The sequence below is a fragment of the Empidonax traillii genome, unplaced genomic scaffold (genome assembly GCF_003031625.1).
Source record: "Empidonax traillii isolate 1590-97213 ecotype Southwest subspecies unplaced genomic scaffold, ASM303162v1 scaffold301:size691294, whole genome shotgun sequence".
Classification (NCBI taxonomy): Eukaryota; Metazoa; Chordata; class Aves; order Passeriformes; family Tyrannidae; genus Empidonax; species Empidonax traillii.
In genome coordinates, this window is record NW_020955494.1 from 595,355 (window position 1) to 621,274 (window position 25,920).

General features: G+C 43.4%; 1 protein-coding gene and 2 non-coding genes across 3 annotated transcripts; all 3 read left to right on the plus strand.

Moving 5' to 3' along the window:
- Positions 1-681: 681 nt before the first annotated feature.
- Positions 682-25,601, plus strand: EIF3A (eukaryotic translation initiation factor 3 subunit A). The gene is made up of 19 exons (XM_027890856.1): positions 682-787; positions 907-1,106; positions 2,068-2,276; positions 3,246-3,417; positions 4,414-4,518; positions 5,309-5,407; positions 6,109-6,225; positions 7,150-7,335; positions 9,471-9,818; positions 10,333-10,437; positions 12,044-12,157; positions 12,407-12,529; positions 13,467-13,620; positions 14,640-14,824; positions 15,887-15,975; positions 20,113-20,939; positions 22,246-22,420; positions 22,852-23,021; positions 24,325-25,601. The coding sequence occupies exons 1-19, from the start codon at positions 682-684 to the stop codon at positions 24,564-24,566; spliced, it is 3,726 nt and encodes a 1,241-aa protein (XP_027746657.1). The 3' UTR covers positions 24,567-25,601.
- LOC114060968 lies at positions 4,993-5,116 on the plus strand. Its single transcript, XR_003572012.1, has one exon. It is a non-coding gene; the product is annotated as a small nucleolar RNA SNORA19 (small nucleolar RNA).
- LOC114060967 lies at positions 5,769-5,900 on the plus strand. Its single transcript, XR_003572011.1, has one exon. It is a non-coding gene; the product is annotated as a small nucleolar RNA SNORA19 (small nucleolar RNA).
- Positions 25,602-25,920: the final 319 nt, after the last annotated feature.

Consider the following 25,920-nt stretch of genomic DNA (forward strand, 5'->3'; position numbering starts at 1 on the left):
TGCAAATCAGTTACCATGCACAGTCCATTCTTCTGGACCTTTCTGGAAATGGCTCAGAGGGCCTCGTGAGTTTTGGGTGATCTTGGTTCCCCCCCTACAGTCCGTCCCTGCTTCTCAGCCTCATGCCTGTGCCTGCACTCTGCTGTGTTGTGCTTATCTCCAGGAGCCAGAACAGGGACCTTTGTCCTAGAAAAGTGCTGCCCTACCTCTGTATGGCCCCTTCTCCAGCCACATCCTGTTCTTTCTCACAGTGTGTCACTACCAGCACTCCTTGGTTGTTGTTGCCAACAGTCCTTGGTTGCCTCCACAGCTTTCCAGCCATCCATGTTTGAGACATACACAGTAGCTCCGTTACCTTCTAGGCTTCTCCATCACCCTGTAGCTCAAACACCAATATGGACTCAAGTTGTTCATGACTAAAGTCCTTTTTCCCATTCGGAACATCTCTGTCTTGTCTCTTTAAATGCAGTCAGGCTGAATAACAAAGGTCTCTTCAGTCCATCCGAGCCAGTTTAGCCTCGACATTCCTCAGGTGGAGTTTACTTGTATTTCATGAAGTGCTTGCTGCACTGCTGTTGCAGCTTCCTCTAGCTTTTCGGGGAGGGGGATTGGGGTTAGAGTATTACATAACTTCATGTCTGGAGGGAGTGGGACTGCCTGTAGAAGTTTGGCAAGCGCGGCATGTGCAGTCATGGGGGAATGTTTATACCCCTGCGTGGGTCTGCTGAAGGTGGATTGGCCTCCCTTACAGGTCATGGCCAATCGAGCATTGTCATGTTCCTGGCACGTATCCTTTGACTGCAAATGCAGATTCTTTAAATGTTCTGATTTACACATTTGAATCCCATTTAGAAGTGAAGTCCCCGTTAGTTCCCGTTCCTTGATCTGTGCTGTTCCTTTCTGCAGCTTTCAAGTTCTGCCTGCAGTACACGCGCAAGGCCGAGTTCCGCAAGCTCTGTGACAACCTGCGGATGCACCTGGGGCAGATCCAGCGCCACCACAACCAAAGCACAGCCATCAACCTCAACAACCCCGACAGCCAGTCCATGCACCTGGAGACCAGGCTCGTGCAGCTGGACAGTGCCATCAGCATGGAGCTGTGGCAGGTACGCACAGCGCTGTCCCCGGCACACTGTGCCCTCCAGAGCCAGCTCCTCCGTGGTATAGGTAGCAAGGTGGAGAAAGGATGAGAGCTAGAGTGAAGTTTTAATGGCCAGAACATGGTGCTACTTGCACACTGAATGCTTGGTCTGATGGTCCTGCACTTCAAACCGAGCTTTGTCGGGAGCAGGAACTGGTAAAGTAGCTGAAGTCACGTGGAGTTGTGAAAGTGAGGAGCCTGGAGAAGAGGAGGCTCAGGGGAGACCTCATCACTCTCTACAGCTCCCTGACAGGAGGGTGCAGACTGTGTGGGTTGGTCTCTTCTCCCAGGCAGCTCTCAGTAAGACAAGAGGGTGTGGTCTCCAGCTCTGCCAGGGGAGGTTTGGGTTGGATATTAGGAAGAAATTATTTCCAGAGGGAGTGTTCAGCCATTGGAATGAGCTGCCCAGGGAAGTGGTGGATTCTCCATCCCTGGAGGTGTTTAAGGACAGATTGGATGTGGCATCAGTGCCGTGGCCTGGGAACCACGGCGGGGTTGGATCAAGGGTTGGACTTGATGATCTTAGAGGTCTTTTCCAACCTGGCTGATTCTGTGATGCTGTGATGACGCCTCCACCTCTGCCAACATTTCTAACATCAAATCCCTTAAAAAGCCAAGAAATTCTTTTAAAAGCCAAGGTTGTAGTTTTTTGGGTTTGTGAATTTGGAGAACACTCTCTGGTGTGCTGTTTGCATTTTAGGGATTTAGTAGTTACATCTAAGGCATTTCCAGGTTGTCTTGTGTTTTTTAGGGAAACTGTACCCATGTTTGATCACAAAAACTATTTTTATGAAAAATGGTAAAGCCAATAAATAGTACAATTGATATAGTAGTAAAATAGTAGAACCTTTAATGAATTCAGATTTTTCTTTTTTTGGGGTGTTGCAAAAAACTTTCTGTATTTGTTTTTTTTTTTTTCTCTTTAGGAAGCTTTCAAAGCAGTGGAAGATATCCATGGACTATTTGCACTGTCTAAGAAACCACCCAAACCACAGCTGATGGCGAACTACTATCACAAAGTTTCAACTGTCTTCTGGAAATCAGGAAATGCTCTTTTTCATGCGTCCACCCTTCACCGACTGTATCACTTATCAAGAGAAATGCGAAAGAATCTCACCCAAGAGGAGATGCAGAGGTGGGGAAGGACATATAATGTGATCTTAGATTCTATTTTTAACGCCCTAGGTTCAAAAATAAACTAAAATGTACCCCAAAAAAAGAAGCAGATGACAGGCATGACTTATGAGCAGCTCTGCCTAAATTGGCCAATCCTAATTGCCTCAAAAGAAATCCTAGAGCAAGAAGGATGTTTCACAAAGCTGCACTGTAAGTATTGTGAACACCAGGATCACCTTGGTTAAGCTTCCTTCCCTTCCTGCCTTGGAAGCTAAGCAAGTCAAGGAGTATCTGGGGTTTTGTTTCCTTTTTCTCTTCTGAGTGGTGGGATTTATTTCTCAAGGTTTCACAATAGCTAATGTAAACTTAATGTATAAATATCTGCATCGCCAGGGGGCCTTTAGTTTTTTGGTAATAGGTACCAACTGGCAAGGCTTTTGAGGTGTGCAGAATCACTGACTGCATTAACCTCTGAAGTTCATCTACAGGCCTTTCTGGTCATAATGAATACGTGATGGAAATTCTTACATTCCTGTTCACTTGGGTACTAAGACCAGATTTTAACTATTGAATGCCACTTGTTTTGTTACATCGAAAAGTACATCTGTCTTGCCCTGTAAATTTTAAAAAATAAAGTGATTCAAAATGACTGGGATGGATTTGCAGCTAAAAGAAGTTTTTAAAGGTGCTACTTTCTGCTGTTTTCATTACTTTATAATGTTTTGGTATTTACAGAGGCAGCTTAAATTTCTCATAATTCCTTTGTATATATATGTATGTACATCCATATAAAAGTTACAAAACTCTCTCCTCTTGTTCCTGAGGAACTCTGCATTCTGTCCTCACGGTGCAGGTGGCATATCTGTTATTACTGGTATTTTTACACAGTTGTGCATCGTAAACGCTGCTCATTCCTCTCTTGAACTGGCACATGCACGAATTAAGTGTTTCCTGCAGTTCACCTCTTGTGCTTCTGCTCCATCAACAGGATGTCTACCCGAGTGCTTTTGGCCACGCTGTCAATCCCTATAACTCCTGAGAGGACCGACATCGCCCGCCTGCTGGACATGGACGGCATCATCGTGGAGAAGCAGCGGCGCTTGGCGACGCTGCTGGGGCTGCAGGCGCCGCCCACACGTGCCAGCCTCATCAATGACATGGTAGGTGCTGGTGCCAGGGCAGCAGCTTTACAGCACTGAGGGCTGTTCTCCTTCTGGAGCGCTGTGCCCACTTGGGGGGCGGCAGTTGGGTTCATTTTGTGACCCGCGGTGCATTGTTGAAGCTGCAGATTCACAAGGGCTGTTTGGAGATGGCAGTGACAGTGAATTCTTGGGTGCACTGAACAGTCAGATTCCATATGGTCCTTTATGTCACTCAAGCAATAAATGTCGTTTTGAAATTGAGGGGTCTGAAGTGGGTTGTGAACTAGAACTGTTGGGGTTTTTTTCCTACGCTAAGGTGTGTAATTACCTGAGCCAAGTGTTTCTTTTCCTGTTTTAAATGTATTTTGGATAAGCACAGGTCATATATCAAATGGCGGACCATGCAAATCTAAGTGATTCTGAGAACTTCCTTGTGTTTCATTTGAAGGGAGGCTGGATTGGTCAATCCTTAGATATCTATCCCCAGATACCTGTAAACAAATCAGACATTGTCACAGGTATTTTCAGAGAACGTTTGATTTTTTTGCAGTCCTTCACATGCATGTCTAAAACATACACTGCACAATGAGCTTTGAATGTAAGTTATTTCTTCTTCCAGTACCTCTCTGGTTTGCCTCAAAACCACAACTTAAGGCTTCAGCAATTTGATCATGAATAGAGATGTGTGATTCTAGCTTGTTCTAGGATTTTAGGTTGTGGGCCTACAAGTGTATTAGGCCTTGTGTCTTGGAAATGGCTAAGTTGAGGATGGTGCTTTAGCCTGTTTACCTTGTTTACATGTTTTATGTCTCCTTTTCCATTTTTAAATACATTTAAGTGGTGTAGTGTAGAGTTACTGTCACTGCAGTTAAGAATGTCCTAATGAGAAGTAATCTGTATTAAAATGCACATGTGGTACCTGTTTCAATTCTTGAATATGAAAGTCTTAATGCATAACTGTTGACTGATATTGTATTCATTTTGAGGTCTTTGGATTGTTTTTGTCGACTGCAGGTCAGGTTCAACGTAGTGCAATATGTTGTCCCAGAAGTGAAAGAGCTTTACAATTGGCTTGAGGTAGACTTTCACCCGCTCAAGTTAAGTGCCCGTGTCAGCAAGGTAAGTTTTGTAGCTCTGGGTGGTAGCTGGTCTTGACTAATAGTCTGTTATTTGAATATTGATTTGTGGTAAATATCAACTAGCTTTTTCTATTGCCAGGTTTTTCAAAAGTAGGCTTGATTTGGTCGGGTTCCATTGCGGTGACGTGCCCGTGACATCTGATATATGAGTTGCAGCATGTTATTGAAGTAGAATGAAAATTCACTCAGGTCTCTGGAGTGCTCTTCAGAGGGTCCCATAAAGAGGCAGAGTTTTGGGAATGTGTCAGAAGGTTTTTTTTGTGGAGGTGACAGTGAGTTAATCTTGTTTAAATATGCAAAGTGAGAAAGCTGTGTGCAGGCACGTGCAGGCGAGTGGGTTGTGTGCAAAGTGGAAAGATATACCAGTGACTTTTCACTGTTAAAATGCAGAGGCTTGGGAGGTAGAGTAACGTGAGAGCTGTTGATTGGGTTAGTGCAGATTTTGCAATTGGTGAAGCACATCATGTTCTTTTTCTTCGATAGTGGGAACAAAGATAATTGATGTGCTAAAAAGAACTTGAAGGTAAATTAGCAGTGTGGTAAACGTTGCCAGTACTGTCAGTCACCTTCATACAAAAACTCTTAGCTATCTGCTACGAATGAGTGCTCTGTCAGAAGATGCTCTTCATTGAAACAGTGCACTCTCTGGACAGGAGTGCTGCTGCTCCATGAGCTGTAATCCAGGAATATTTATGAACCATGCTTTGTACTTTAATGGGGAAGTTTGTGTGGGTCGATGCAGATAGAGTAACTTTTCAGACTTTTGATAGGTTCTCAACTGGGTGAAAGACCAAGCTGAAAAGGAACCGGAACTGCAGCTGTATGTTCCTCACCTGCAAAACAATACCATTCTTCGCCTTCTGCAGCAGGTGAGAGTGAAGAAAACGTGTGTTCCTAAGTATACATAGGTTAGTAAATGCTTTGGAAGGAGAGGAAGTTGGAAAATTTCATGCTGAAGTAATTTTTTTCCCCATCAAATAGAAGAGCGTTATGATTTTGAGATTTTATTTTCTCAGTATATAACCTGTATCTTTGGTTTGTACATTGTTTAGGTACAGCCGTGGTAGCTGTAGTTGATAGAGGGGTACAGTGGTGTAATCCCTTGCCTGTTTTTTCTTCATTACTTACCAAGTTTCTTAAAATTTCTCTTTGGAGGAAGGTCTAGAGGGGGTACTTTGCTTTGGTTTTGGGTTTATTTTGATTGGTTTTTTGTATCCAGTGTTTTCTAGGATGCACATTTCATTGACCTGCTTTCATTACAAGTGAGAGCAGTGTTATTTCTGGTGTGCTAAAGAAATGGTTGAAGGCTAATTAGCAGCATAGCTGTGTGTAGTTACTGCTGCCAGTCTCCTTCATACAAAGCAGCCATTCAGGAATGGCATTTCATCTCAGGTGAAGTTTGAATGCAGTACAGAAATAAAATCCTGGAAGGGCATTTGCGATTGTATTAATATGCATACATTCGTTTTTTGACTGTTTAGTCAGTAAACTCTTAAGGCCTGTGCAACAACTTATATTCCTGATTTCTTTTTACTGAGGAAAAATACCTAATGGTTCTGTTGACACCCAGGTGGCCCAGATTTACCAGAGCATTGAGTTTGCTCGCCTGTGCACGCTGGTTCCTTTCGTGGATGCGTTCACGCTGGAGCGCTGCATCGTGGACGCCGCCAGGCACTGTGACCTGCAGGTGGGTGCTGTGACATGACTCCTGAGAGGTGCTGAATGGGTTCATGTGAATGAGCTGGCTGACATGCAACCCAAGGAAAAGAATCGATTCTGATAGATGGAGATAAGCTAGGGTGAAAGATGCGTGTGACAGTATTTTAAGAACTGAAGATCATTTGCAGTCTGGTGTGTATTTTTGATTTAGGTCAACAGCCATTAATGCGAGTCCAGTTGAACCGGGAGTTGAAAACAAAATTTGCCCTGTGAGCCCCAGTCATTTAGCCCAGCATATCCTGAAGCAGGTCTGACAAACAGGGATGTGAATTGCTGCCTGTGCTGCATTAGTTGTGCAAGACTAAAGAGCCAGCAGTTGCTGACGTTGGTTTGTGTCTCACCAAGGCACTGAAGTGAAACCCCAGTGTCTGAGATGGAGTGCACTGTTGGTAAAGTGTCCATGTTGAGAGAACAGCAGCGAGGTGCAGGTAGTTTTTAGTTGAGGTTGCTTAGTAATTATCCATTTAGGTTTTTAGATGAAGGTAGGTTGATTCACTTAGGTTAACACGCACCGTGAAGTGTTGCAGTTCCCTGCACTGAAGTTAGGGTTCTTAGTTTTGTGGATTGCTCATGTGGAGGAAGAGGCAAGAATGGTTTGTCTTGCAGTGCTCATTTCATAGAATCATTTTAAGCCCAGCCTCTTCCAGTGATATTTTTTTTTTTGTGGGTTGGTTGGGCTTTTTTCTTGTATGAACCATAGAATTAAAACAAACTTTTATTCATGGTGCTGTATTTCTCCTACTAATTTGGCATTTCTCATAGAATGGTGCAGCTAATTTTTCTTTAATTTCTGCTTATAGCTTCTGTTGGCTCATATTGGTCATAGGCAGAGCAACAGAGAAATCGTTCAATAAATAATAAAATCATTTCCTTCCCCTTGTTTTTTGTGAAGGTTCGCCTTGATCACACCACCAGGACCCTGAGTTTCGGTTCAGATCTGAATTACTGTACTAGAGAGGATGCCCCACTAGGCCCTCAGCTCCAAAGCATGCCTTCTGAGCAAATCAGAAACCAGCTGACTGCCATGTCCTCGGCTCTGGCTAAGGCTCTTGCAGTCATTAAGCCTCCTCACTTAATGGTAAGTTGTTTAAAGTGTTACCAAAATGTTGACAAAATCTGACATTTTGCCTGTGTGCACTCTGTGAAGTTCATCTCTTACCTTCTATCCAGCCTTTTATGAAGTTTTTGCTTGTCTTGAAGTTGGGAGATCACACTTGAAGGAGTTCCTTGGTTTCTTTTTCCTTGACACAGGAAAGGCAGTGAGCTCTCTAAATGATTATGTTAACGTGACATTGTGAGGATTTGAGTAGCTGCTTTTGTACATTTGTTTTATTTTCAGAAGTGTTTTTCAGAGCATCGTGGTAGTGATCTGATCTAATTTGACAGTAATGACGGGCTGCATTTGCCTGTTTGTGGATTAAGTAGAAACATAAGCTGATAACTCAACACTTCATGCCAAAGCTTATATTTTAATGAGTGTGTTTTCTCAGATTAGATGTTCATTTTACTTTCATTTTTCTCAGCCTAGTGGTAATCAGTTATTTGTGTTTGTGACAAAGTCATTCTTAAAAAAACTCATCTAGTTAGTGTTTGGTTATAATTAAATCATGAGTTGCCAGTCTTGCATATATTATCAGGATTAGGATGTACCAAATAATAACCTTCCCAGAGGTGAGCCTGCAGAGCTAGGATTTGTTTAAAATTTTGCATGCATTTTTGAAAATCCAAGAGCCTGCTTCCTTTATTCCTCCTGGAGAAACTGCTGTTTTGAAGAACCTGAAATGTAACTTCATAGTGGAACCTGAAAACAAAAGATCCTCCAGCTCAAGAAGTGCCCTGTTCTTGTCACTCCCTGTCCTCCTCCCTGGGGCTCTTGGCTTCAAGGTGTTGGTTTGAACACATGTTACCTGTTTGATAGTGTTTAAGATAAAAAATATTTCCATCTACATTTTCTCCTAAAAAGATTTTATTTGTGATTGGTATTAGTCAGATGGTCATTTTGAAAGAAAAAAACACGTGGTTTTATCTGTACCTTCATGTATAGAAATGACAATCTCACACTTGACATGTTGGTACAGGAAGCTGAATAACATAAATGACATAAGTGCTTGTCATTATGCCCATAAAACCGGGGAGCATTATCAAGGCTAATATCAATCTGTGTGCGTAGAGAAGCTACAGAACAAGCTGATAGCCTTTTTTTCCCCTTCATTATTCAGATCAAAACTTTTCAGTCTTTTCAGAACTTTTAATTTGTCACATTTTTTATAATTCACAGAATCGTTAAATTCATCTAAAGCTTTTCACTTTTGCATTTCTGGCACCTCCATTTAACTGCACATGTTTGCAGATCTGCCACAAAGCATGGGATGTTTGAGTGTTTTTGTTGAATGCCCTAGAAGTGACAGATTGCTAAAAATACCTGTGAAGGAGCTCACATTTCATGGCTGCATTTCATGACCAGCGTGACTGAGGGACTGTAGGGAGCTGACTGGGCTGCAGTGTTTTGCTGCTTGGTGGAGCTGGCACAATTACACCTCCTGGTGTGTACAGCATGAATCTCTGCAAAGAACTCTCTGGGTGCTCTGGAGAATGGTGGGGAGCTGAGAAGGCTGCCTAAAGAATAGTCTGTATGCTGATATCTAGAACCCTTGTGCCTTTTGTAAGGCCATTACAGTGGGTTTATATACAATGTTTATGCCTAAATTGTTGACTCGTTTTTTCATCATCTCACAGACAGTGCTTCGTGTCAGTTAGGATATTTTTCTCTTACATTAGTGTGTCTGGAAAATTACAAAACTCTACAAAGGAGCTCAGGTGAAATACGGTCCATGTGGTGGTGTGTGTGCAGATACGTGCAGAGTCAACCAGGATTGACCCCCACGCCTCTTTCGGTTTGGAATTTCACTGTCAGTAACATCTGGGTGTGCCGTATTTTTGGGCAGAAAACTGTGAAACTGTTACACCTAAGCCATGTTGCAGAACGCTGTCTTTTACAGACAGCAGGGTCCCGGTCAGTTGATGGAATCCACTACCCTTGGGTGCCACTTGGATGAGGGATTAGGTTTGCCATCACATTTGTATTTCCGTGCAGTTGGCAAGTCCGGACAATACAATGAACTTTTGAGTTTTCTTTGAGAGGCATTTGCCATCTTTTCTGCCCTTTTCAAGAGGTGCTGCATACATCACTGTCTTTTGTTCATTTGAATGCAGCAAGAGAAGGAGGAGCAGCATCAGCTGGCGGTCACCGCCTTCTTGAAGAACTCGCGGAAGGAGCATCAGCGCATCCTGGCGCGCCGTCAGACCATCGAGGAGAGGAAGGAGCGCCTGGAGAGCCTCAACATCCAGAGGGAGAAGGAGGAGCTGGAGCAGCGGGAGGCAGAGCTGCAGAAGGTGCGCAAAGCTGAAGAGGAGAGGCTGCGCCAGGAGGCCAAGGAGAGGGAGAAGGAGCGGATCCTGCAGGAGCATGAGCAGATCAAAAAGAAAACCGTTCGGGAGCGCCTGGAGCAGATCAAGAAAACTGAACTGGGAGCCAAAGCCTTTAAAGATATCGATATTGAGGTAAAGGGCTTGTTGCACTGTCAGGTTATTTTCTTACCCTTTGGGTGTTACGTTGCTGGGCTGCCTGAATTTCATGGGGTTTACTGGCTTTGTACTGTAACTGGTCTTAAAAACAGCCTCTCTTAAGAGTGAGACAGTGTAAGTAAACCTGAACTCTGGGTTTGGATGGGACCTTTTTCACCTGTGGGAGTAAGCACCTTGTTTGGTTTTGATTTTTGTTGTCTCTCTATTTGTTTGTTTGGGGGAGTTTCGTTTTGGGTGTTTTGTTTTGTTTCCCTCTCCCCTGTTGCTTAAATGGTGTCCGAAATACAAAATAGACCTCCAGATCCAATTTTGTAGTATCTGGACTGTGTCTCAATTAAAAATCAACAATTCAGAATGTTTCTGAAGCAAATTAATTTGAAAGCTGAGGGGGAAACTGCAGAGAAGCTTAAATGAATAAGTAAACAAATCACATTTGCAACAGAAAAAAACGTTTGCTTTATTTTGTATTGATAACTTTACTTGGTTATAGGATCTTGAAGAATTGGATCCTGACTTCATTATGGCTAAACAAGTCGAGCAGCTGGAGAAAGAGAAGAAGGAACTTCAGGAACGTCTGAAGAATCAGGAGAAAAAGGTACAAAGTAGGAAGGGTAGAAACCCATGTCCACCCTGGAGTTCAGTGAATGTGAACTCCTGTGATGATACACAAATATGCATACATATATATATGTGTGTGTGTGGATAATACCGATGTTGGAAATATTATTGTTTGAAACTGAAAAAGGATAAATGTGTTATAAACCATCGGAGCCTCCAGTTTCACTGCAGAAGTCTGTCCTAATTAATGGAGTTGATTTGAAACAGGACCCTTAAACTTTATGTAAACTGGGTCTTGTAATTAGAAAAATGTTCAGGGAAGATTAAATGTTTGGAGAAGGGGAGGTCACTGTGGAGAAACTAAATTCATTAACTGTGTTAGTCCTCGCTGAAACAGAAGGCGTTCCACTGCTGGAGTCCTCCTAGATGGGAAAAAAGAATCTGTCTGAAATGTGGATAGCTATAAAGGTGTGAGAAATGTGGCACAGGAAATAGGAACATGTGACCTGGGCAAGGTGGAACTCACCTGTTGCTCACACTGGGCAGAACAGCAGAAAATACATGACCCAGTACAGTTAGTGGTCACCTGAGTAAATGTGATCTACCTGGACAGGCACACAGCTTCTATAAAAGAATTTAAGGCAGGATTGCCTCTTGGAGTGCTCTGTACTGTCAAAACAAACATGAGTAAGGGTGATCTGATGGGTGTAACTGAGCTGGATTTCCGAAAAGCTTTTCACAGAGTTCTTCACCAAAAAACATTTATCAGCTGTGGTACAAAAAAGAAATGCCCTTGAAATGTTCTGTTTGATGCATATAAAACTTTATGTAGGGAAGCAGGAAAAAAAAAATCCCCCAGTCTTTAGGTTGGCATCATTTGATGGGCTCCAAACTTAACATTCTTAGCCAGCAATGACAACTTGGTTCTTCTGCATTTGGAGCACTGTCTGCAGTCTCTTTATCTCTAAAAAGATGCAGTTGAACTGGAAATTAGACAGGAGGGCAACAAGAATTACCCGTGGTGTGGATTGGCTGTGTGTGAGAAATGTCCATGTAGAATAGCACCCCTCTGTCTGTCAGATTTCTCAGGAGAGGATGTGTCAGTCTGGAAGAGTGTACCTGTCACAAGAGCTGATGGTGGGAGCAGTTGTTCTCGCACTGACAGCCAGGGGCAGTGGAGTAGGAAGCATCAAAGGAAGCAGCAGGACTCCTGTTCAGAGCTGTTTGTAGTAGAGGGTGGATCTTCATGCTGTGAGTCACAGACACACGGGAGTCCTCTCCAGAGTACACTGTTGTGTGTGAAAAGCTCCTTTGAGTTCAGAAGGACAGGAGGAGAAATCCACTGATGCTTAAAATATAAAAAGGCTTCCTAGCCAGGAGATGCTGGGAGCTGATGCTGAGAGAGTGCTGTGTGTGTGCCTGTCCTGCCTAGGGGAGCATTTAGTTGCTGGTGCTAGAGGCAGGTTTTTGGCTAAGTGGGCCTTTGATATGATCCAGCATGGTTGTTACGTAGCCATACTATATCAGATATATTGAGAAAGCCTCCAGATATGAGGGTTTTCTTCGAGGGATGCTGAAGATGGAGTCTTGCAGATTTGGGCTTTGTGTTTATGACGTGCTAAAGCTGTGTTATCTTTATTTAGATCGACTACTTTGAAAGAGCGAAGCGCTTAGAAGAAATTCCTTTAATAAAGACTGCATATGAGGAACAAAGGGTGCATGATATGGAGCTCTGGGAGCAACAGGAAGAAGAAAGGGTAAGAATTTTTTTGTTCAGACTTTTAGCAGTGGATGAAAAGTAGTGGGTTTTGCACTACCTTTTTTCCCCGGGTCAATCTAAGAGAAGAAGGAATGAAGTGTTGGCTTTGCAGTTGGGTTGTGCTGCAACAGCAACATCTTCTCTCTTGGCTCTGAAAGAGGAAAAGATAATTTCTCTTTCTAGTGGCTGAGGTAGATTGAATCCAAATGCACGGTAAAGCTGTACTTTGTGTATTTTCTGTTTTTAGATCACCACCCTGCAGCTGGAGCGTGAGAAAGCCCTGGAGCACAAGAGCAGACTCTCCAGGATGCTGGAGGATAGAGATCTGTTTGAAGCCAGGCTCAAAGCATCCCGAAGAACAGTGTATGAGGTACAGTAGATTTGGCACTGGAACAAAGTACTCCCCTAAAGTGAGCAACTAAAACTGTGACCCAGTTGTTCTTCATGAAACTGGAAACAAATTAGTGTCTAAAATGGCTCACAGCTGTGGAATTGTTTGTTTTCTGCTTTGACTATTTAAAAAAAAAGGAAATTTTGTGCTCCCGTTCCTAGACATTATCATTTACAGTTTTTGACAATTTCTGAAATAGCTTCTGTGGAAAATAAAAGATGGGTAAATCATTAATTTCAGTACAGAATTTGTAAGTGATCATTGGGTGACACAAAGACAGTCAGCTGTATCTGCACAAGTACTTGGACTTACTGTGGTGATGGCATAGTACTGGCAATAACACCAAAGCTGAGAAACAGGTGGAAAGACTTCTCTATTTTTTTAATTTTTGTGTTTGAGTCTGGAAATTATTTTGACAGTTTAAGTATTTTTTTTTTTTTTGGTCAAGCTGTGTTTTGTGTTTGCAATATTTAAAAACAAATGAGACCACAAGGCTAGGGAAAGAGCTGTGCCTCTGTTCCTTGCTCTACATTTTAAAATTTCACATTTCCTGAGGCTGTTCATAGCTTTGAATATTTGACTGTGTTTCTGTAAGAATTGGCTTTACCAAAAAAAAGCAGAAAACTATTTTGTTAAAATAAATTAGTAACTCTATGTGATTCTAAGTAAAATACTCTAGATACAGGTAAAATATTATTTAGGCAATTCCTTTTCAGAAAAAAAGCAGATAAAGGACTAATATTGCGTATGATGATTTGATTGTCTTCTAAGTTGGGGTGTATTTTGTGTTCTCTTACACAGAAGAGGTTGTGGTTGTGTTTTGTAGCTTTCTTTAGCAGTCTGTAGCTGTCCAGCTGCTGTTGCTCTGTGGGGCAGGGCAGTTGTGTTGATCTCAGGCGTGCTGTTGGTGTTCCAGGATAAGCTGAAGCAGTTCCAGGAGCGGTTGGCAGAAGAGAGGCGGAATCGCCTGGAGGAGCGCAAGAAACAGCGCAAGGAGGAGAGACGGATCACCTACTACAGGGAGAAGGAGGAGGAGGAGCAGAGATTACGAGAGGAGCAGCTGCTTAAAGGTGTGATGGAGAGCATTGGTATTTCATCCTTTGCACCCTTGACCCGTTCCATCTGTGTGACACAGCTAGAGTCTGATGTCCCTGTTCCAGTTTTGGAGGGAATCTTTTCAGTTTCCAGTCAGTGGAGCAGACTGTTCGTTGCTCTCAGGTACTGTGCCTTTCTGTGTTAGCTGAGACACCTCCTGAACACTTACCTGTGCAGCACAGAGATGAGGGTAAAGCCTCGTGGCAGGGAGGGAAAATGAAAGCATCTCAGTGCTTCCTGCCCTGCCCTGCTCCCAGATGTGAATAAAGGAGGTAATAAAGTAAGGGAGGCGAGTGAGAAATGGAGTCTTTGATTTTAGCCTTTAGTTTGAGTTCTGGCCACTTGTCTGTGCACATCTTAAGGAGAAAAGAAGGGGAACATTGGTGTCAGATCAAGAGCTTCAGAACTGTAAGCGACTTGCACACCTTTCTTTGTGAATTGCTTTGTCTGATAGCCCTGATTGCCCATTTCAGGGCTTTGGAAGAGAAGAGGTGGTTGGCATCCTGTAAGGTGAATTCCTGTCCTGTTTGTCACTCGGAGGATGAAGATTTTATGTATCAAAGTTCATAGTCACGTGGTATTTAAAAAGCAAACGAAAACCGAAGCAGTCAAGAATATCAAATTTGACACTGGTAGCTGATTTTTTTGTTTGGCCTTCCCTAAGGAAAGCATCCCCCACCATGCTTAGGGGTAGTTACTGCTGTTTTAGCTGGCACATTTGTGGTCTGTACATGGAATTAACATAAGGTATTGGAACTTCTTGCGGGCTGTTCAAGATGTCTCGTTAATGGATGTATCAGGGCTCCTTTTCTTTGGAGTTGAGATACTTTCAGAAAACAGGTTCTGTGGTCAGTTAAACTCATCACGGGCAATGTCTGGACTTTTTATTTATTCTTTTTCAAGGAGTCAGACTGTGTTTTGTGACTCCTCTGTGCACACAGCAGAGTAGTGGAACTTGTCTTGGTGAGCTGTGCGTGTGTTCCCCGCCCCGCAGAGCGCGAGGAGAAGGAGCGCATCGAGCGCGAGAAGCGCGAGCAGGAGCAGCGGGAATACCAGGAGAGGGTCAAGAAACTGGAAGAGCTGGAGAAGAAAAAACGTCAGAGGGAGATGGAGATCGAGGAGAGGGAGCGCCGTCGGGAGGAGGAGAGGAGGGGCCTGGATGACCCGTTTTCAAGGAAGGTGGGTAATGCCTGCAGGTTTGTTTTCCTTTTGGCTGCTCTTTCTCTAGATTATTTGGAAGATGATGTTAGCGTTGCAAAGTTGTAGGGGGTTTTTGGGTTTTAAGCTGGGGGAGTGGCTAATTCAGTAGTTAATTATTGTCACTCATTATCAGGATCTGGAATCTGGAGCTTAGAGTAAAATAAAGAAACTGCTAAGAGCTCCAAGCTGTTTAAAAATTAAACAATTAAAGGCTAAAATGAGAATTGGATAAAATTTTCTTAAACACAAGAGAAGGAAAACTATATTGGAAGCAAGTGCAGTTTCTCATGACAAAGTCAGGAATTAAAGTAGATATTGAAGAAAAACTCCAGACTAAACATGAACTCATAGTTTTTTATTTTAAAAGAAAAGAAATATGCAATAATGTAAAACAAGAGGTGTGTGCAACTTTCTGTTTACAAATAGAAACATCCCAATCTAGAAACATTATCCCAATCCAACAGGAAACAAAGCAGAAGTTAATTGCAAATGAATGTTTAAGGATTTAAAAGAATGTAACTGAGTACCATAAGCCTTCTACAGAAGTTCTTCAGAACTTACCGTTCAAGAGAACTAGTTAAAAATTTCATCTACCACAGCCTTTCTCTTTGTTAAATACATACTTCACTGAGTAACACCCCAAAGATAAGTTATCAGGGCTTGTATAAATTGCTTGGATAGTCTGTCAAGTAAATAATCAGTATGGGTATTTTTCACATAAGAGGTCTCCTAGCCATGAGCACTTGACTCTATGGAAAAGCTGGCTCAGGTTCCAAGAGAGATATCTGTACCACTTCAGAAATTCCATTTGCAGTTCTGGGATTCTTTGCTCACTGTTGCTCACTGGGGTCACTTCAAAAGCATTTAAGGAGACAAACACAGAGAGTGGATCTGCAAGATCTTTGGTAAACTTTGTATTTCCCCTGCAGTGTGACTAGTGACTTTTTAATGACATAGTATGCCCTGAAAGTAAGTTATGTATTGAAAATCTTGGTTTTGAAGTACTCAGAGAGCATGTTCCTGATTTCTTTTGACACACAGGAGTCTCGCTGGGGTGACAGGGAGTCTGAAAGCTCCTGGAGGAGAGGTGGGGAGCCAGAATCTGAGTGGCGTCGAGCACCAGTGGAAAGGTAATCCAGGGGTTACTGGGCACCAGTTGTGTTGGGCTCAAAGTTGGGCTCCCAGGTTGTTGGCACTGCTAAGTCTGCAATAATAAACTGAGTAATATCTCATGCCTTTTGCAGATCTGAAAGTTACCTTGTGTTAAAAAGTTGCTTCATGAGGATCCCAGAAAGAGAGAGAGGTTTTATCTTGGAACTGCATTCAGATAACATTCCTGTTTTATTTAGCTGAGATATGTGAAGGGTACCAGACACCTTCTGTGTGTGATGAACAACTTGCTTACTTGGTTTCTTTTTTGAATTAAAAATTCCTCCCCCACTCAAACATTGGTGTCAGTTGTGTAAATACAGATGACAAGCAAATGCAGGGCTCCTGAACGATGAGATTCTTTGAGATTTTCTGTTAAGAAGACTGACAATAATATATAAGAATAGTAAAGTCAAAATTCAGAGTCTTAACCTGTGCAAGTCCCAGAGTGAGTCCCAGGGCAGAAAATACATGCCATAAATTAAACAAAGTTCTGAAGGACTGTATTAAACAGAGAAGGGCAACTGTCTGAAGGTACTTTGCACTTAAAAAAAAAAAAAATCCTCAGTTGTTTATATCTATGTATTTTGGGGGTTTTGGATATGTTCACTAATAATGAAAACTGTTCATACAGTTGTAGAAAATAAGATCTTTAACATTTGTCCCTTTTTCTGCTCCACATCAGGATGAGCTGTAGCTAAAAATTTTTCTGGTGGTGCACCTCTAGTTGTCCTTAAAAGCCTGTGCTGGTGGAGACAGCACTGCTGGTTCTTGCTGGCAGTATGTTTTATGGCTTAATTAGCCTTCCAGGTAGACAGATTTTTATAAATGTCTAACCCTAATTTCCAGTGCAGCAATTTAAATCCATTAGTGCTTCCTCTGACTCCAGTGGAAGCAAATTAATTTACTCCTACTCTCTCTAGTAATTTTTTTTTAATGAGTTGGAAGAGTATGATCTCTTGATAAACAATAGCATTCTGTCTTTCCTTAAAGGCTGTGTTGCCATTCCTGGTAGGGATCCACTTTCTCTTGATTTGCAAAATGTAAAAATTGGATGAAACTTTGAGTGAAGCCTTTAATTATTCACATAATGCATAAGTTGTGGCTGCCCCATCCCTGGAAGTGTCCAAGGCCGGGTTGGATGGGGCTCTGAGCAACTTGGTCTGGTGGAAGGGAATTGGAATGAGGTGATCTTTCAGGTCCTTTCCAACCCAGAGCAGCCTGTGACTCTGTAAAGTGTTTAATGCATCTATTTATATGTAGAAAGGCAGCCAAGTGATTGCTAAGGAGTTAAAATTAGCAATATTTTGCATTAAATAGTAAGTTTGGTAAAACTTTCCTCCTTGCTCTTACTGAAGTGAATATACTGGGGAATAGTAAAAGGATATATTGATAAAAGTAAAAATCCGTATCTCTACGTAATTTTTAGTAAAGGAATGTTTCTCCATTATTTCCTATTTGCTGAATTTAGGAAATATCAAAGTAAAAGTGATGATGCTCAGACATAACTGCAGCAGAAAGGTGCACTCCTTAGTTAGTCCCTGGTGTACCTTCAGCTGGATTTTAACCCTGAAGGGAAAATGTGTTGGATACAAAGAGCACTGCAAACCTGAGTAAAGTGATGCCAACATGAATCTCTGCATCAAGTGATAAAGGCAGTAACACCGATGACAGAGCATCAGATTTAATTTGCAGCAGGATCTAGCTGGAAGTGCAGCTATTGGATATATGCCTCAAAAAGTCTCTATGGGTGCTGATGCAAGGAGAAAAGCTCTAAAAATTGCGTGATAGGCAATTTGTGATGGAAATGGCACAGCACTGGTTGAGTGTGCCATGTTGGTACACACATCCTTGCAGTCACAGAGCAAGCAATTGTACTGCACCACAACCCCCAGAGTGCTGAATTGCAGGGGATCACCATGTTCCAGGGTTTTCCATGTGTTGTTCCAGGTGCAAGAGGAAACAAATTACAGACAGAGGAGTTCCAGCACGTGCTGCCTGTCTCTGGGACAGGGAGCAGCTTTATTCACAGTTATGATTAGGCTGCCAGTATTTGTTCCTCCACCGTGCAGGAAAGATAGCTTGGTTATAAAAACTAAGTAGAAAAAGTCATTTTGTGGTGGTACCTCTTGTTCTTTCTCTAGTTCACAGAAAATCCGTAAAAAACCCTCAAGAGCTAGACCTGTTGAAACAATGAAATGGCAGCTGATAACAGACCTGACACTCAGTGACAGGGGCAGGGCATGCTTGGCACAGCCCATCAGTTATTGTGCCGCAGGTTGCTGTCCCAGAGGATCAGCAGATCTCACATGCTGGTAGTCAAGAAACACTAGAAGGATAAACACACAGCAAAGGGGAGTTGAGCTCCGTTTGCTGTTTGCCTGCATCGAGTAAAAATGAGTTACGAACCTGTAAAGTGGTAGGCACTGTGGTGTGAACTTTGCCAGCAGGTTTCTGCTTTGTTGGGTAGAGCTGTCTGCATCCTTCAAGTCTTGTATATCTGTGTGGGGTTTTAGAGGTTATTTTAAAATGGGTTATATAAGAGAAACTGGCTTGGTTTCTAAGAGGGAAAAGAAGGGCAAAAGCTGAAATGATCACTGAAGCTGTCAAAGGAGAAAAAAGCAGTAAAAACAACAGAGACATAACCTCACCTGCAAGTAATAGCTTAAAAATTAGAGTGGCAGTAGCTTAAAAGTAGTAGTTTAGAAGAGATTTAAAAATCTTAAAACCCTGAAACAGTACCTGAATGAATTAAATACTTGTTCATTTGATGAAACTGATAACCATTTCTCCTTATGTCTTTTATGGCAAAATAATAAGATTTTTCAAAGGAGAATATTATCCAATTTGAGTCTAAATGGAGATTAACAATCTCCATGGCTTGGTTTTTATCTCACAGATCAATGGTAATTGGATTCCCCCTTATTCTTCTGAAATGAGGAGATGCACTGCTTGCTATTGCTCAAAATTCTGAGAGGCAGAGTTGTCACAAACTGTTGCCTCTTTGTTCTCACCTCTTGGAGTCCTACATCTGTTGCTTTGCAGCAAATCACTGCTGTTCTTTTGTTTACATTTTAGTAGCATAGTGAATTTCTCTAAACATGGGAGTGTTTTTTTCTTGTGTTTCGGGTTTGATTTTAATTTTTAAAACCATGAGATTCAACCCCAGTGCAGCTTCTCTTCTCCTGCCAGGAAAAATCTGCCAGTACATTTCTGTGATGTACTATTCCTTGTTTCTTTTTATTGCTGAGGGAGGTTAATTTCCAGAAATAAATTAGTCTGGTGACAGAAACAAGGGTTGTGGTCTAAATGTGTGTGTAAAATCCTGTAGACAGTAGACTGAACGGTGTGTCCAGGGAAGTGACAAGAGTTGAAGGTTCGAACTGCTCAGCTGTGTCAGATCTTTTCAGTGTTACAAGTCCAAACGTATTTCAAAGATGAACTGATGGCTCAACAGCCCAGGGAAAATTCTCACTGATTCTGTACTCCCCACGTACATCCCAGCAGGGAGAGTCCCTGGAAGCACTGCCAGCCTGCCAGAGCCCGGTGCACCCTGCTTACCATCGGGCAGGAGCCGTGGGTTCGCTCACGAGGTCACTGCGTTGTCCTGCCGGACTGTGGAGGCTTGTCAGTGAAAGTATTGCCAATCCCTGGGGCTGGAACTGAGCCCAAGCGTATGAAAACAGGGATGGGACTGTAGGGTTGGTATGTCATGAGGGAGGAGAACACTTAATTGACGGTTGTGGGGTTTTTAATTCTGATTCTCTGAGTCTTAGCTTGAGTTTGTCAGATTAGGCTCGGTGTTGCAGCAAATACCCAACAGGGGACTGTAGTTATCCCCTTCAAACTGGAGTTTGGAAGGAGATAGTAAACTGCCCAGTCTTTACTGGAGGGATGGTGACCTACTGCTTTCCCGTAACAGTGAAGGCAGTTACAAAGAGCATTTGGAAGCTGCACACTCTGTAGATGCAGACTCTGTTTATCTGTAGATGTAGAATCTGTTTGCAGCCACTCGTCTAGCAGATGCAGTCAGCAATGGCTTTGAGGGTTTGATACTGTTGATGTAAAGCTTTCCTGGATGTCAGCTCCTATTTTCTCCTTGTTCCCTGGTTTTGCAGAGATTGGCGTCGAGGAGATCCAAGGGATGATGACAGGCCCTTCCGGCGAGGGGATGATCTGCCCCGCCGGGGGGATGATCTGCCCCGCCGGGGTCCTGCGGAGGAAAAGGAACGTCCTTCCACCGACTCAGCGGAGGACAGGCCACCCAGGCGAGAAGGGGACGAGGACAGGCCTCCTAGGCGGGAAGGGGAAGAGGACAGGCCGCCCAGACGTGGGTTGGATGATGACAGGCCGCCCAGGCGCGCTCTGGATGATGACAGAGGGAGCTGGCGAGCTGCGGATGACGACAGGGGTCCCAGGCGCGGAATGGATGACGACAGGCCACCCAGACGTGCTATGGATGATGACAGGGGTCCCAGGCGTGGAATGGATGATGACAGGCCACCCAGACGTGCTTTGGATGACGACAGGGGTCCCCGGCGCGGGCTGGACGACGACAGGCCCCCCCGGCGCGGCTTGGACGATGACAGAGGGAGCTGGCGAGCTGCGGACGACGACAGAGGGCCCCGGCGTGGGATGGATGATGACAGGCCGCCCAGACGGGCTCTGGATGATGACAGGCCACCCAGGCGCGGGCTGGATGATGACAGGGGCAGCTGGAGAGCTGCAGATGACGACAGGGGTCCCCGGAGGGGCATGGATGATGACAGGGGTCCCCGGCGCGGGCTGGATGACGACAGAGGGCCCAGGCGGGGCATGGATGACGACAGGGGTCCATGGCGCAACGCTGACGATGACAGGCTCTCCAGGAGAGATGATGACAGGGGTCCATGGCGTAGTGGTGATGATTCGAGGCCAGGTCCTTGGAGGCCATTTGGCAAACCAGGTAAATCACAGCAATGTAGTAATCATCCCTCCAAAGGGTGTGTTAGCCCAGTAGATAACAGATGTAATGCACTCATGCAGAGATGGGAAATCAGAGAATCTGAAAACATCTGGATTAATTTGGCTAATGGGCATACTCCTTTACTTAGTATAGTTAAACCTTTTAATTTGGTTGATTAAAAAAACAAAAACATAACCAAAAAACAGCACTGCCTGTTGCTTGCCTGGAAGATACCTAAAGGCCCCAGAGTAATGCTGATCACTTCCCTGTGTGCAAAGCCAAAATAAGTTGAATGCTTTAGTGGGAGAGAAACATTCTCACTAGATTAGCACACGTTGGACTCTTACCCTACCCCTTCTGTATATTTGATTCTGGTACCTCATTCAAGTGAGTCTGGTTTTAATAATCCCTTTTTTATGTGTACAGAGATATTCCTGGTTTTAACATTCCTTTTTTGGTTTTGTGTTGACCCTTCTGTGAAGTCCCACTTGGAGTGGAGTTTTGACTAGAAGACCATCTGAGGTGCCTTAAAATCGGAATTATCCTATTCTTAGATCATTTGTTTCTAGCCTTAAGTCCTGTTGATGGGGACTAGAATACCTGTTTCTGATTCTTTTCAGAGCTGTCAATTACATTTAAATGTTAGATATGATTCGGGTTTCCTGGTTCTTTTTATTTATGTGCTCACAGGCACCACATCAACTTTTACAGACACGAATTCTGTAATCCAAACCTCTAGAAAAGTTACAGACATCAAAAGTTGTACTCCAGCTTTTCCTGTTGAAAGCCAAAGCAGGCTGCACAATGAAGAACTCCCATTCCTCAATAACTGGGTGATGTTGCAGAGTGCACTGTGATAAGTAGATGGTAACAACAGTCATATTTTAAATTAGTGCTTTAAAAAGCACTAAGTTCTTCAAAAAAATTAATCTCACTTGTGGATTTTCACAAAGGAACCCACTGTCTAAACTACTCCCTCTACTTCTTCTTGCCCTTGTTTTGCACGAGGTCCTTGTAGAGTTTATAGTTTCTGACTGAAAACTGCAGGGTGTGATCAGCACTGCTGAGCTGTTACAGGCTCTCCTGGCACCAGGTGTGGATTGCTGGTTTTACATTGAGCAGTTTGTGCAGTGTTCTGTCTGTGGCTCCCACTCAATGTGCAGGCTTTTTACAGGCATCTTGAGCTGGATCCTCAGGGGTCCAAACTTGAAGAACCAGTTTCGGTGAGGGAAGGTAAAGGCTTCTTTGTCTACAGAGAGATCAGAGGTCAGCCAGAAATTCCTTTGAGTGTGTTTCTTTCTTACAGGGGGATGGAGAGAAAGAGAGAAGGCCCGTGAGGACAGCTGGGGCCCTCCCCGAGACTCCAGACCTTCAGGAGACCGGGAGTGGGACAGAGACAAAGAGCGGGATGAAAACGAGAAGGACCGCGAGTTCGACAGGGAGAGGGATTTCGATCGAGACGATCGGTTCAGGCGCCCCAGGTTTGCCTTCTCTCTTCAAATACTTGTAGTGTTTCTGCCAAAGAAAAAAAAAACGTGCCCTGCTGATAAATAATGTGGAATTGCCAAGTGAAAAGAACAGGGGTTGGTTTGAGTGAAATTAAGCACTTCAGGCAGCAAATGGATAGTGGCATTTCGGGGTCCTGTTGGCTTGTTATTTTTAAGATGATGTCATTTGTTTACAGAAGGAAGCCCAAAATGCTTTACTGCTTATAATTATTTATTTATTTTTAACTCATTTTCAAGAGAATTCCACGTGAGGCTCCAGAAAAACAAATGCAACTTTGAGAGTATGTAAAGTTCTGTTTCACCACCACTGGGTCTGAAAATACCTGGGTTGTGCTTAATTGTCACTTCTTTCCACAGCCAAGGTAAAATGCTAACATTTTGTGTTCTGCTTTGAATGGCCACAGGGATGATGCTGGCTGGAGAAGAGGCCCAGCTGAGGAAACCTCGAGCTGGAGAGATTCGGGTCGCCGTGAGGAATGGGACAGAGGTGGCCGTGACATGAGGGACCGACGCGGCGATGACAGAGAGCCTCCCCTCAGGAGAGGACCCCCCCTCAGATCCGAGCGGGAAGAACGTAGGTTTATTGTCCCGTTCCCAAAGTGTCCCAGTCATGGCAGGGCCTTCCTGTCACTGACACTGCTAGCACGGGGGCAAAGGGGAATAAGTTATGTTTTCAGCCTTTTAAACTCCCTTTGTGTAAACAAAGTGATAAAAAGCAGCTTTGGTGTAGCTGAGGATTCTTCAGTGAATCTTAACTATTTGTAGTTGGGTTCTTTTCTCTCACAGTAGCATTTCACATCTACAGTAGAGGATTAACATTTCAAGTGTGCACTTTTCATAGCAGGATTGTGCTCTGGGTGAATGGATTCTTTGTACTGAGATTATCAAGACAGACATCCCAGGAACTAATTTCTGTCCCTTTTCTTAAAACCATTAAAATATGAGGGAAATATTTCCAAATGAGGCCTTATGGGTTTCACACTATTAATGGTAGTAATTTTGATGACTAACCTATTTTAATTACAGACAGTAACCTGTTTTAATTTTGTCTATTTATTAATCCTTTGCTGTGTTCTACAAATACAGTAACAGCAAATACTTTTAGCCTGAAGAGACCACCACGTCTTCCAATTCTGGCATTCTAATGTTCAGAATCTTTTTGCCTCTGTCCCACATGTGGGTGCTCCGGCACATGGGATCAGGCTGGAACAGAACGTGGGATCAGATAGGGATCTGCTGCTGGCAGAAAGGCAGAGTGTCCTCAGAGTGGAGATTTTGGGTGCTTTTTAATGCATCAAGAAGTTGTGGTGTTTGGCTGTTTGGTGTGTGCCACAGCTTTGTTCACACAGAGCTGGGGTAGAACATTTGACGTCCTTTTGGTGGAAATGAACAGTTCCTGTAGTAAAGGGTGGTAGATGCCATTACCAGTGGAGTTGTGTAATTCAGTAGGCTGAAGAGTCATTTCCTGTCCTTTGATGCAGTGAACACCTAAACGTTTTCCACAAGTGTTTTTAAGTGAGGATTTTTCTGTTTTCAGGCTTCAGTCATTTCTAAGGAGTCAGTTCTGTGCTTTTAATTCCGCTAATAATATAAGAATATATTTTGACATGATAAAACCATGTACATCAATCAAACATTCTTACTGCAGTTGTTGTGTTTTAAAGATGGCACTGGGCTTGCTCACCACACCCCGAATCTGAAAAGGGGCTGCTGTTACTTCCCTGTAAAACTAAAACGTGTATTTGGCCCTCATGGTTGTATGACCTCTTGGCAAGGCTGGGAATCGGTAAATCAGAGTGCCAGGTCGGCCTGTTTGTTTAAACTCTGGCAGGGAGCTGGCGGAGCGTGACAGAGCTGTTGTGTTGTGTTTGTTGCAGCGAGCTCCTGGCGCCGCGCCGATGACAGGAGAGAGGAGCGGGGAGAGGAACGGGAGCCAGTCCGGAGAGCAGCCCCTGCTCCCGCTGCTGCTCCAGCTTCTGCTCCCCCAGCGGCATCCAAAGAGCGGGAGAGAGACGGGGACAAGGAGAAGGGCTCCTGGAAAGCAGAGAAGGAGCGGGAGCCCGTGCGCCGCACCAAGAACGAGACAGATGAGGAAGGGTGGACCACTGTACGACGTTAAGTGGGAATCACAGAGTTTAACCGATGTTTTAGCTTTGATCTGATGGAATCCAGATTATATTTGTGCTTATAAACATTCTCGATTGGAATTCTTTAACCGATGTTTTTGAGGTAACATGAAAGCATGAATTACTTACTCATATAGATTGATCATGCACAAAACTCACAGCAGAAGGTTGGAAATTTGGAACGCCAGTTTTTGAAATTTCAAATGATGCTTATTTCATGGGTCATTTGTTGCTAAAATAAAAAGAAGCAAGCCCAACAGCTGTCTTCAGTACAGCTTCCATTTCGCACCAGAAGAGGCTGCCCTTTTTATTTGGAGTCTTTCTTAGTTTGGAATGGGGTATTATCGTCACAGAACACGCATTTGAAAACACCTCTGTTCACAGAGTGGAATTATTGAAAAAGCAGAGCTAAATTAATTTGCATAATTAGCCAAAAAAAATAGGAAAGCCCTCTTTTACGTAGGTATCTTGGAGGGCAGGTGGTTTCTGAGACTTCTTTTATCACTATCTAAATTCAGTAAGCTGTTTAAATTTGAATTAAATACAATAAACATTATGAGCATTAGCTACACTGGGATATTTTCTGTAGAGTTACTTGAAGCCATCACGCCTCTGAGGCCATTTTGCAGTCATAGTTTCCAGTAATGTATACACTGCTGCAGTGTACAATCCAACTTGCAGCTTTCACCATTTCAGTGTTTTGGTCAGCATAGGGCTATGTATTTTCTGTTGCCAATATCACAACTGCTTTTTCCATTACTGGATAATTCATGCCTTTCAAGGGGTTTTAAATATTGTCATATTTAAAATGTGTGGTTTTGGAGAAATTGTTCGATTTCCCCCCGATTCTTTGCCTTCAGGGTCAATTCTTTCCCTTTCCAAAAAAAAAAGTGATTTGTAGTAATGGCTGTGTTGACTTCCAAGCTGGGGTGCGGTAACAACGATTAGGGATCTGATCACACTGAAGCCAACACAGAACTTGCTGCTGTGTGTTTCTTCAATGATAAATAAACAACTTAAGGAATTAACTGCTGTGTCTTGACTTTTCAGGAACTCCCTGCAGGGTGTGTTCATGCAGAGCAGCTGTTGAACAACCCTCTTCTGTTCTCATACCTGCTCTGTAACAGCTGAAGGAGAATGTGAGAACACCTGGCATAGTTTCTCCCTGAGAAAGCTGGTGTGTGACCAGAAGTCCATAATACTCCTCTTGTCCTTTTCCTGCCCTCTTCTGAGTTATCCAGGACCAGTAGGTATCTTGGGAAAACACTGCAATGACCACAGACATCTTCAACTAGAACACAGAGCTTGAATGTTTCCAGGGATGGAGCACCCACCCTGCCTATGGGC